Consider the following 13,133-nt stretch of genomic DNA (forward strand, 5'->3'; position numbering starts at 1 on the left):
AGGTTGGCCCCAACCCTCCTCTTTTTTTGTAAGGGCCTAAAGATGAGATTTTCCAAGTCAGCTTGGAACCCAATGGAAGAACAGCACAATGGAGGTGGTTGATTGAGTAACAACAGAAACCATCTCCCACTCACTCACTTCCCTCCCTCCCCCATGTAATTTTGGTTTTAACATTTGTTCTTAATCTCTCATGTTTATTATAGATGTAATTGTAAGCCGCCCAGAATTACTCTACAGTAAAAGATGGGAAGCCGACTGATTGATTGATTGGTTGATTAACTGACTGAATAAATAATAAATAAATAAAAACAAAAAAAACAAACAAATAAATAAATATTTTACATTTTTTTGCAAAACACTAGTCTCATATTTGGTTGTTCAACTATATATACAAGGACCAATAATTTCACTAAAAAGCCATAAGTTCTTTCTCTGTTTAACTCTAACTAGTAGATGTCATTGTGCAGATTTTCTAAATGACTCATACAACAGCCACTTGAAACTCTGCAGTAGATGGGCGGTCTGCAGTCATATTATTAGGAGAGCAAGAATCTCTATGCTTGAATTACTAAGCATGCTGATAAAACAGTATGTTTTCTGAATAAGTTCCAACTTAATAATTGTTCGAGTAAGTATAATTACCTATGCTGCAATAACATACTGATTCCCAGGTTATACCTGTCACTTATGTTTGAACAAATTTACCAACCTCTCTAGCAATATGACCTAGGGCTTCATCTTCTGCAGAAAATCTGTCCTTCATCGGAGTTCTTTTCCTTCCTGAGCCAGGGGTTCCCATGCTTATATACAAACTTAGATAGTTTCTCACAGTATTGCTTTAAATCCAAGAACCTAAATCTGAAACAAAGAAAAAGTATCAAGTTATTATTTCATGATATATATGTATCTATAGCTTGTCAACAATTTTTCAACAATTTCCTGAGGTTGTTCGTAGTCGTAAATAGTATTTCATACTTTATTTTCAAATTGAAGTACACATTTTAAGAACCACACAATCATTTTGCAAAATTTGTTTTCTAAACAATCTAAACATTTTGTATACCATGCAATTTAACAGAATTATCCCCTGCATTTCAGTTAGTTTAGTTAAACAATGTTCTGAATTTTGTTCCTACCCTTTAAAAAAAAATCCTCAAATTTTTAAGCTTTTACACAGTAACATTTATATTCTCTTAAATTTTAAAGTATTTATTTTGGGTCAATAAGCCAAGTGTATGAAATAATTATTGATATAAGATTTAAACTGAATTACCAATATAATCTTCAGAAAATAATGTGAAATAATCTATCATACAGAAATTTTTAAAAAATCTTGAAAAGAAGCCGTATCATTTTAAGATCAAAATCTAAAGAGAAATAACTCTTAGTAATATGCTTAATATGTAATCAATAAATGCCATTTACTTTTTTTATGAGCAAGAAATAATACAGATAAGTCCTTAACTAATAACTGATTGCTTAGCAACCATTCAAAATTACAGTGGACCCACTAAAAACTACTTACAACTGATCACAAAATCACTACTGTAGTGTCTACAGTGATGGTCATTTTTCTTTACACCTGACTATAGGAGTGCCCCCCTGATGCCTTTGTCAGGTCCCTGCAGGCATTGGGTTGGCTTTCCACCACACTAAGCCCCACACTCTTTTCCTCACCCTATATCATGCAACAACCTTTCAAAGATTTTCAGAGCCTAGGTTAGGGAAAAACAGGCTATTCACTTGTTGGACTGTGTGGTATAATCCCAGAAGTGGCTGCCATTTTCTGAGCACCCAAATTAAATTGCAATCCCTCATGGGATCATACAGAGGGCTGTAAAGCACTGTGAAGCAGCCTATAAGTCTAAGTCAGAGGTGTCAAATTCAAGGTCACATCCGACCTGTGGGGTGCTCACAGTGGTGGGTTTCAAAAATTTTTAGAACCTCTTCTGTAGGTGTGGCCTGTTTTGTGGGAGTGGCTTGGCGGTCATGTGATTGGGTGGGAGTGGCTTGAACTGACCAGGTGGGAATGGCTTGGCAGTCATGTGACTGGGTGGGCGTGGCCAACTTGAAAAATGTGGTGAAACTCACTTAACAAGGCTCTTGCTTAGCAACCAAAATGTTGGATCAAAAACTCTGGCATTTGAAGCACGCAAGTCTTAAAGCTGCCAAGTTAAAAGACCCTTGCACCCCTAATCCTTTAGGGAAAAAAAACCAGGGGTGTTCAAACTTGACAGCTTTAAGACTTGTGGACTTCAACTCCCAGAATTCCTCAACTAGCATGGCTGGTTGGGGAATTCTGGGAGTTGAAGTCTATACATCTTAAAGTTGCCAAGGTTAAGAAAAACTGCTCTAGAGGTAGCCACATTAACTGAGAATGTTTCGAGAGGGGAGGGATTAGGAGGGATAACTCCTCTGCTATCCCCTCAATCTACTCCTACAAAAGCCTCCAGGTTAAGATAACCTTTGTTGTCATGTCTTTACAGTGAGCACACTGGCTGGCATCTATTAAAATTGAAATGGTGTTGTTTGCTCTCAAGAGAAAGTATACATCTACTTTGAAAGAGCCAAAGCCAAGGTTATTTCCATGTTGCTTAAGAGTGAACACACTAATTGTGGAGCCTAATGAAAGAAGCCACGCACTCAGGTAAACAAGAAGGAGCGGAGTTAATGAAGGCAGCGAGAAGGCGCAGCCACCAGAACTGAGAAACAGTGAAGGTGGAAGGGATATAAACAAAAGAAAAGGCTTCTTAGTTGCCGTTCATCTTTTCTTCTCAGCCCTTAAGAGGCTTCCATCAAACAACGCCAAGGGGTTGCCCTAAGGATAGGAAATCGACTCTTTTGGCCTGACCCTCATCATTCACACATGGTCACTTCCAGTAGGCTGCGCCCAAGTGAGCCAAAAGGAAAAGCCGCACCTATCCCTAGGCACCCTAGACTCCCACGCACCCCCAATTCCCCCCGAGGTTTTTGCACCTGCTGCCCCAAGGAAAACCTTTCAGCTCTGGCTGGTGTGAGCCCGCAGGAGGCAGGGCAGCGAGGCCCCTTCGCCTCACTCAGACGAAGCAGTGGCAGGGCCCTCTCCCAGTCAGCCTCTTCCCTCTCGCTCTTCATCTTGATGTCGCTGCAGCTGCCGGGCACGGCCAGATGGAGGTAGCTGGAGTGGTACCGAGGCAGCCCGGCAGGTGAGCGAGGATCATGCTGCCTGATCCTCCATTGCTCGCTCGGTCTTTCGCCCACCCAGACCACCTCGGCACCGCTCTGGCTACCTCCGTCCGTCCACACCTGGCAGCTGCAGCAACATCATCAAGACGAAGTGGCTTGGAGGCGAAGGGGCCTTGGTGCTCTGCCTAAGCGGCAGCAGGGCTCTCTCCCACCTGGGCTCTTCCCTCTCGCCCTTGATGTCACTGCAGCTGCTGGTGTGGCTGGACAGCTGTAGCCAGAGCTGCGGCACCGACATCAAGACGAAGTGGCTTGGGGGTGAGTGGCCTCAGTGCCCTGCCTAAGTGGCAGCAGGGCCCTCTCCATGCCAGCTCTTCCCTCTCACTCTTCATCTTAATGATGTTGCTGCACCTGCCGGGCACGGACGGAGGTAGCCAGAGCAGCGGGCGAAAGAGTGAGCAAGTGAACGAGTGAGTGATGGAGGAGGAGCCGAGGAGAATGTGGAGAAGAGCGCAAAGTCCAGGGGAGCCAGGAAGGTTCTCTGTGCTCCGCGAAGCCGCGAAAGTGGCTGGGAGAGGCATGCAGCTTGGTGTCAGGCCTGCAGTTATATTCCTTTTAGGATATTTGGCCTGCCACACTCTCTCTTATTTCATTATGCTGTGTAGTAATTGGGAAGAGGAATAGTAAGGAGTAGAATTGTAGAATGTGTTGTTGTCATTCCTTTCTAGAAATCAAGGTCATCTTTTGTCCCCGCACCTCTGCATCTGACCGGAACTAGATGGGTGGAAATGCCAGCATGGCCGAAGAAGATTGGACCATGTGATGGATTTATGGGTGTGGGGATAAGATCATGAACTTCCAACTGGGTGGAATTCCAGGAAGCTTTTAGATTAGGGATTCCACAGTTTGTTGCAGTCTGTCTTATTAAATTGGAACTTTAAGGATAGCTCTGCCTTGGACTCTGATTTAATTCTGCATGATATTTGGAATGCTGACATTATCCCAAATCTCCTTTTAAAATAAATCACCAGCACCCCTGCAAGGGGGTTGGTGAGGGAGGTGCTGATTTTCCAACGTTGACCAGATCAATGTAAAATATCAGCAAACAATTAAGAGAAAGCTTTTTGAGATAAGAAGCTGAGATGAGACGCTTCTCTACATCTCTCCCAAGCAGCAAAGGAATTTGTGGGAGAGGAAATTTTCAGATAAATAGCATCTGGGAAGATGCAGCCAGAGGGGCCTGGGAAAACTAATTCACCGCAAGGCTGGAGAATGAAAATCCCAGATCAACTTGAGCAGCTAAATGTGAGTGATGTTCCCCCCCATACTTCACTAGTAAAAGCTGCAATGGACTGGAGGACTGGAGTGGAGATAATTACTCCTTCCAAACAGCGATAAATGAAATGACCCATTACCCTGCAACTGAGTTGAAGACAGATTCCCTATCAAAATGGGAAATTCAACCCAGCCAGCAAGAAGGGATTTGGCCAGCATCTTTCACTAGCCAGCCACTACAAATTGGGCTGCAGCTTATGAATCAAGCACCAAATTGGGCTTTCTTCCCAGAGTATGAATGGAAAAGATGCCAGTGGGCACCTGCTTGGCCATCAACATGGGAAAATCCTCCAAGCCAGCAGAGGGGGCCTTGGCACATAAACCCGCTATCCAGCCATCGTTGGTTGAACTGCAACCTGTGAATCAGGCAACCCCAGGATGGGTCTTAACCCCAGGTCATGGATGGAAGAGATGCCAGTGGGCACCTGCCCTCCCTCAGCAGATGGCACCCTGACAGATAACTGGGCAGTGGCCAACCCAGGGATTGACACCCCCCCCCCAGAGTCCAGTCTCCCCTGCAATGCCCCAACAGGTTCTTACCCCCCTTCCTACAGAGAAGGGTTCTTGACAATGGAAGAAGAAATGAATAAGGGGAAAGCTGCAGGATGCATAGTGGAACAATGTGATGAGGCGGTTCCTAAGTTTAGAGATGTAACTAGGTTCCTTCCCTCGTGGGGGCCAAAAAAAATGCCACCGTTGCTGTCAACTTGGCCACAGAGTGTCAGAGTGCTTGGCTCCAGCCCCAATGCCACAAACATATGCACCAAACACCATGGCAGTAAAGAGAAGGCCCCAGATGCCACCAGAAAAGTGTTATATTGGCCAACAACCTCTGGAAGAGGATAGCAATAGCAATAGGAGTTAGACTTATATACCGCTTCATAGGGCTTTCAGCCCTCTCTAAGCAGTTTACAGAGTCAGCATATCGCCCCCACAGTCTGGGTCCTCATTTTACCCACCTCGGAAGGATGGAAGGCTGAGTCAACCCTGAGCTGGTGAGATTTGAACAGCCAAACTGCAGATAACAGTCAGCTGAAGTGGCTGCAGTACAGCACTCTAACCACTGCGCCACCTCGGATCCCCAACCTAAGGTGACGAAGAGTCCTACCAAGGGGGAGGCCTCAGAGGAGGAAAATGCCGAAGAACAAACGTGTGTACCAACCATCACGGCGGTAAAAAGAAGGCCCCAGATGCCACCACAGAAGAATCATCTGGGGCAACAACCTCTGGAATAGGATCCCCAACCTAAGGCGATGAATAGTCCTACCAAGGGGGAGGCCTCAGAGGAGGAAAATGCCAAAGACGAACCAATGGTGAGTGCACCCATCCATCCCTCCGCCTTCCAAGTCAACCTCCAAGTGCCTGAAATGGAGGAGGAAGGGGAAGTTGAAGCAGTCTTGGACACCGGTTGTACTCGATGCTTAATCAGCATGTCAATTGTAAAGCAACTGGGCATATGCACAAGACCTCTAGCCTGTCCCATTTGGGTTGAGCAGGTAGATGGAATGTTAACTGGAGGGACCCCAACCACACTAATAACTGAACTGGTAAAGTTACAAGTGGGCCGCCACTCAGATTCATTGTGGCTCCAGAGATGCCGGAACCAATAATCTTGGGGCTTGCATGGCTTGACAAGTGGAAGCCTACGATAAAGTGGGAAGTCAGCGGTAGGAAATTGATGATTGTGTTTGGGCTGCTACCACCGGTGGAGGAAGAGGGCCACCCAGGGACGATTGAACCCAAGAATTCAGACCCTGCAGCACCTGCAGCAGAGACAAAAAACCCAACAAGTACCAAAAACCTTGTTGGGGGATGTTTTGTTGAGAAAACCACAGTATGACAATAAGAAGGGAGAAGTTGTTCACCCCATCATTTCTTCCTCCCATCAAAAGGCAGCCCAAGTCATTAACTGAAGCCAGAATAAGCTGATGACAACTATTAAATTGGTGCTCCCAACAGACCAGTGGCTCAACAATAACCAGGATATCCTAACGATGGAAAATGGATTAGCCTGGAAGGGGTCAAAACTGTACGTCCCCGCAGGGTTGAGGCTGAAAGGTCTACAACAAAGCCATGAGGCGTAACTAGGAGGACACTTTGGATTCCTAAAAACGCTCCACCTCACCAGGCATCAATTTTGGTGGCCAAAGATGAAATCGGAGGTGGAAAATTTTGTAAAAAGCTTTGCTACTTGCGCAACAATGAAACCACTGCCAGAGAAGTCCCCTGGACTACAACAAGTGGCCAGCCCTAATCGACCATGGGAAGAGGTTGCAATGGACTTCATCGTCGAACTCACAAACAGCAGTGGGAATAAAGTAATCTGGACAGTTATTGATTTGGTTTCCAAGCAGGCACACTTCATTGCTTACTCAGGGTTGCCATATGCAAAGACATTGGTGAAAGTGTTTGTGAAACACATTTATCACCTGCAGGATTGCCCAAGAGGATCGTGGAGTCCAGTTCACAGCCAAGTTCTGGAGAGAGGTCCTGAGATCCATTGGGTCCGCACAAGAACTGAGCTCAGAGGTTCATCCCAGCATGAACTGTGCAGCAGAGAGCGCCAATGCAGTGGTAGAACAATACATCCAGTGTTATGTGGACTATCAGCAAGACAACTGGTCCGACTTGCTACCCTTCGTTGAAATGGCGTACAATGATGCGGTCCACAGCAGCACGGGATTAACGGCTTTCCAGATTACCAGTGGTATAGAATTTGTTGCCATGCATGAGTTACCTAGAGAACCTGCCTCCTTCATGTCTCTGAATGAAAATGGATGGACACACTAAAGAAAGGATGGGAAAATACGAAGAAGGCTCTAGCCGATGCGGCAGAAGCCTACAAGAAGCAAACTGCTAAAAACCACTCACTCCAAAACACCTTTCGGGGGGGGGGGGGGGAGAGACAAAGTTTTTGTGTCTACTAAATACATAGGATTAGCAAAGAATTTGGTCCAAAATTTCAGGTCCATTCCCAATGGTGAAGTTAACCCAGTTACAGTTCGACTCAGTCTACCCAGAGGTCTAGGGAAAATTGCCCCATAATTTCATTGTAGCTTGTTGAAACCAGTAATTGGGTCTAGCATAAGACCATCCACCCAAGCTTTCTCTCCTCCTGTAGTGGTAGAAGGGTAAACACAATCTGAGTTGGAAAACATCGTAGGCTCCAGGCTTAATAGGGGTCACTTACAGTATTTAATCTCGTATTTTTTGCATTGGGACATGCTGCAAGAGGGAAAAGGTCTTCACTCCCTCTTGCAGCACGCCCCGATGTGAAACGCTGAGATTAGCGCACTTGGGACTGCTGCGACGTCCAGGGAGGCTAAACCAAGTCACATGCCTCTCCCAGCCACTTTCGCAGCTTCCCGGAGCACCGAAAACCTTTGCGCTCTTCTCCGCGCTCTCCTCAGTTCCTCGTGACTGCAGTAGCCGTCCAGAAGCAGCGGGGGCTGTCAGGATGGAAACCCAAGCCCCATTAGCCCCAAAAGCCGCTGCTCCAGCAAAGATCTTACTTACCTCCTCGGCAGGCAGCTCTTAGAGCCGTGGTGCAGATGGGCAGGGGGAGCGAGTGGCTACCAGATGGGCGGGGCCCAGGGGTGAGCAAGCGAGGGGGTGGCGCTGGTTCCACCAGTGGAACCGGTTCTAAACGGCACACTAGATTTGTGGAACCTCTTCTAGCGAACCGGTAAGAACCGGCACGAACCCACCCCTGGGTGCTCAGATATGGCCCACAGAACCCCCCTGGAAACAGCAAAGGACCAGCCCATGGTGCCTCTGCTATCAAAAATGGAGCTTGGGAGGCCGGGGGGCGGAGCCTGTTGCCGAGGAGGGCTCAACCGAGCTCCTCTCAGAGATCTGGTCTGTATATCTAAATAAGATCATAGATATCACCCCTTTTTGGCTAAGAAAGGGGCAGGGAGTAGCTCTGTGTGCTAGGGTCCATTCGTAATCCACAGCCTTTCTCTTTTTTTTTGGCTGTGGACAGAGATTAGACCCAGCGTGAGCGGAGCTTTTATCTCCAGCCAGTTCTTCTCAGCTGCCTTTTTTGCAGCCCCAGACAGGCGAGCCCCCCCCCCCGGACAAAGCAAAGTTGTTTGAAGCTAGGATTAATACGGGCGGGTCCCACTCCTGTGAGATTTATGCTTTTATTACTATCTTAAATACCAGCACCATTTGTCTTAGAGGCTCCTTTGTTTAAACGGACTTCAAAATGGCGATTTCTCTCCGTTGGTGACTGATAGGGGATGTACTTAGCCGGTTTTACCTTCCTGCAGACCGCTCCTTAACAAAATAAATTTTTTTTTTTGGGAAACAGAGGGGAGCGAAAGCGCTGTTTATTTGTTTATTTATAATGGCACCCAGGTCAAAATCAAAGCGTCTCTCTACAAATGTGCCTAAAGAATCTAAAGAATCTATACTGGAATCGCAGCCCTTGTCTCTTACGCCCTCTACTGGAGAATTTTTAACACAGGAATTTTTCTTTCAAATGCTTAATGATTTTAAACAAGAAATTAAGGAATTTGTATTGGAGCTATATGATGATTTAAAGTCTAAAATTGACCAAATGAAGGCGAATACGTTTGCAGCCGTGTCTGCCCTGTCAGATTATTCTGCTGAAATAGAGAATAAATTGGAAAGCTTGGAGGAGGCTAATTTTAATTTGACTACTAATATTCAAATATTACAACAAAAAATTAGAGACACTCAAGAACAGCTCGTGATGATAAATTTTAATAAGAAGGCATTCGCAATAAGAGTCAGAGGATTCCGCGAAAAGGAGCTAGAGAATCTGAAACAGACCTTTGTTGAAGCCTTCAGCCATGCGGTGGGAAGCCCGGGACTTAACTTTGATTGGCAGATTCGGAAAATCTATCTCCAGAACTCGTTGGTAGCGGAACAGCGACAGCTCCCGAGGGACATAATTATATATTTTTCCACAAAAGAATCCAGAAACGCGATTATGCAAAAGTTTCATAATAACAGTCTGCGAGTTGATGACCAGGACTTGATTGTCTCCAAAGAAATACCTTTCCAGATGTTGAGAGCAAGAAGAGACTATGCATTTTTAACAAAAGAGCTTAGAAATCAACAGATTCAATATAGATGGGAGGCCCCAGCCGGCATTACGGTCACATTTGAGAATCAAAGACTTCGTCTTAACTCTGTTTCGGAGGCTCGAGATTTCTATTACAAGACTTTGAAGGCGGGACTTCCTGATTCACTTGGAAAAGAGGAGAGACAAGCTGAAGGAGAAGGCAAGCAACAGACCACATGGCTGCAAGATGGAGGGGGTAGCCTTTCCTCCCTCGGAGAAGCAGAAAAGCGGAGATCGAGGATTTAGACATTTTAAAATATTTGCCAAAGTTGTGGACTGAATGGGGGTTTGCGACCTCTCTCCGGTAGAAAAAGCGGAACTTATTGGTGGGGTGATACTGATTGTATATATGTAAAATGAATGCGGAATGATTTATGTTGTTTAAATTCTGTTAGAAGGGATTACTTTAAAACAGAAGGTAAACTGATTCTTGTTGAAAGTATTATTTGAATATGTGGAATGATCCATGCTATTTAATTTTTATTAGAAGGGAAAGCTTGGTGAAATTATTTTGAGTTAGATTTTAAATTAATGTCTGCATAAATTTGATAGTGGTAAATATTAGAGAAGCAAGGGATGAGGGTAAAATGCATGCGGAATGATTTACGTATATTGGTGGGGTGATATTGAATGTATATATGTAAAAGGATGCAAAATGATTTATGTTGTTTAAATTCTGTTAGAAGGGAAAGCTGGACGAGATTATTTTTTAAAACAGAAGGTTAACTGATTCTTGTTGAAAGTATTATTTGAATATGTGGAATGAGCCATGCTATTTAATTCTTATTAGAAGGGAAAGTTTGGTGAAATTATTTTGAGCTAGATCTTAAACTAATGTCTGCATAAATTTGATAGTGGTAAATATCAGACAAGCAAGGGATGAGGGTAAAATGCATGCGGAATGATTTACGTTGTTTAAATCCTATTAGAAGGGAAAGCCGGTCGGGATCATCTTAAGATAGAATGTAAACTGATTTTTGTGTAAAGTAATACTTGATCCACGCTAAGAAGGGAAGGTTTGGTTAGATTATTTTGAATTACTGTTTGAAAATAAGGTTAAGAAAGATTATTTACGCTGTTTAAATCCTATTAGAAGGGAAAGTTTGATTATTCTTCTGTAAAGTAATATTTGAATATGTGGAATGATCCACGCTGCTTAAATTTTACTGGTAGGGATTACTTTTGAGCTAGACTGTATATTGATGCCTATACAAATTTGTATAAATGTTTATCTGAATACAAGGTTAAGGAAGAGGAACGGGAGAGTCTACAGGAGGTTGGGGTAAATAACAAAGAAGCAAGAGACGAGAATAAAATATAGATAGAATGACTTACACTATTTAAGCATAGATAAAGATGGGGGGCTGAGCTTAACACAAAGAGTTCTTTTTCTTTTTTTTCCTTTTTCTTTTTTCTTTTTTCTTTTCTTTCTTTTTTCTTGTTTTTCTTTCCTTTAATATATTACTTTTATTTTTAATCCATACGAACACAAGATACTTTAGATAGAAGGCAGTGCCAGGTGTGGGCCCTGGGAAGTCGGGAGGATTAGGGATTTATGGGGGGTGGGTGGGTGGGTGTTAACATAGTCTCAATAAGAACAAGAATGCACTTATATACGGTTGTTGTTTTTTTGTTTTTTTTTTCCGTTTTTTTTTCTCTTTTCTTTCTTTATATTTTTTTTCCTTGGTTTATTTTACTTTTTATCAGATTAAACAACACTTGAATAAAGGCATACACCAAGGAGGGAGGTAGAGGGAAAGAAGAGGGAGGAGTAAGGAAGGAGTAAGGGGAATGTAAGGAGGGCGTGTTGGGAGTAAGGGGAGAAGGAAGGTTTGAGGGGAAAGGGAAGTAGGAGGGGAGTGTTAGAGGGAGGAAAGGAAAGTTGGAGGGGGTAGATGGGGTGTATGGAGGATGGAAGTGTCAGGTGGGGTTGTGAATGATGAGTTGTGTTTTCTTTTTTATTTTGTTTTATTTTTTTTATCTTTTTTTTTCTTTCTTATAGCAAATACCCTGTATATAAGTGATTGTAAAATGGAATGTGAAAATGAATAAAATATATTTTTTTAAAAAAAATGGAGCTTGGGAGGGCCACTCATGGCCTCCCTTTTTGGCCACAGCAGCCACCTTCAGCTCTCTGCAATGTCAGGCCTGCAGTCATATTTTCTGGTAAATCTTAGGCCTGCCAAACTTTCTATTATTCTAGTATGCATTTTCTATTGTGGACAAATGGGAGGAGGATTATAAGGCGTTATGTGATATGTAGCCATAACAAAATTCTTTCAAGAAAGCCAAGGTCATCCTTTGTCTCTGCATCTCTGCACCTAATTGCAACTGGATAGGTGGAAGTTGCCAGCATGGCAGTGGAAGATTGGACCATGTGATGGACTTGTGGGTGTGGGGGCAAGATCTTGAACTTTCAGCTGGGTGGGAAAACCGGGAAGCCTTCAGATTTTTCCCAGATATGCCAACATGGCTCTCTTAATAAATTGGAACTTTGAGCAATACTTTGCCTTGAACTCTGATTTACTTTTGGATGATATTTGGAACCCCGATATGCAAGTGTTTTTGCTGGCAGAAGGGCTAGCAAAATAAACTGAAAGCAAAACAAAAGAAATATTTCCCCTTTTACATTGGAACATCCATGAAGGGACAGGAAAGGGAAAAGGGAAAGAGAAAAGACAAAGAAAAAGATGGAAAGATGGGAAAAGAGCAAGTAAGGCAAAAAATGAAAGAGGGGAAGGAAGGAGAATGAAGAGGGAAGGAAAAAGAAGGAAAGAAGGAAGGAAGGTTTAGTATGTTTAGCACTTGGCTATCAGAAGCGCTGCTGCCCTTTCGCCATCCCCTTGTTCCCTCCTCTTGACCTCTCCTGGTGGTCTTCCAGCCTATCACTAAGGATGCTTTGGTTACAAAGCTGTGTCTCCTTGTGTGGAGAGGAAGTGGGCCTCTCTCTGACACACACATTTTGCCCTCCTGCACACACCATGAGCAACTTAGCCAAGGGCAGCAGCTTCCAAGAGGAGGTAAGTGCAGCTGCGCACTTCTCTTGGGGAAGCGAGGCTGGCCTGAACTGTGGGTTCCTAGTGCCATAAGAGTTGGAGGACCTGGCTAGGTGCTTGTTCGCTGCTGCCTAGGACTCTGGACAGCCTGCACCGCCATCCGGGGGTCCTCCATGTGGCCTAATAGGAACAGTAAGGCTCCTCTGGGGGACAAGGGTTTGGTGCTCTTCCTGGTCTCGCCTTTGTCCACTTGAGACAATGGATCTCCCCAGCTCCGCCCAGGCCACCACAGGTGTCCCCAACATGAGTGATGTCAAATTGGCCATGCCCACCCTGCCCACCCTGAGGTCAAACACAACCCTGATGCAGCCCCCAATGAAATCAAGTTTGACACCTTTAATCTATATCACAGTAAATGAATGCCATAATTAGGTCAAAAGAAGAACAGCAATATGAACATCATTTAAAAACATGTTAGCGTCCATTTAAAGTACTATAATTGTTTCTACAAACCATCTGCATGTAATGGGAGAAGGTAAAATGGA

At 44.2% G+C, this 13,133-nt stretch overlaps 1 protein-coding gene across 18 annotated transcripts in view; it reads right to left on the reverse strand.

Annotated features, from left to right (window-relative positions):
- LRRFIP2 (LRR binding FLII interacting protein 2) overlaps nt 1-13,133 on the reverse strand; it is a 173,614-nt gene that overhangs the window by 117,576 nt on the left and 42,905 nt on the right. For all 18 annotated transcript variants that reach the window (XM_032234651.1, XM_032234649.1, XM_032234647.1 and 15 more), the window contains exon 2: nt 710-858. In XM_032234651.1, the coding sequence (XP_032090542.1) occupies nt 710-799 (90 nt within the window). In that variant the 5' untranslated portion in view covers nt 800-858. The remainder of the gene's footprint in view (nt 1-709; nt 859-13,133) is intronic.

Source organism: Thamnophis elegans, chromosome Z (genome assembly GCF_009769535.1).
Source record: "Thamnophis elegans isolate rThaEle1 chromosome Z, rThaEle1.pri, whole genome shotgun sequence".
Taxonomy (NCBI): domain Eukaryota; kingdom Metazoa; phylum Chordata; class Lepidosauria; order Squamata; family Colubridae; genus Thamnophis; species Thamnophis elegans.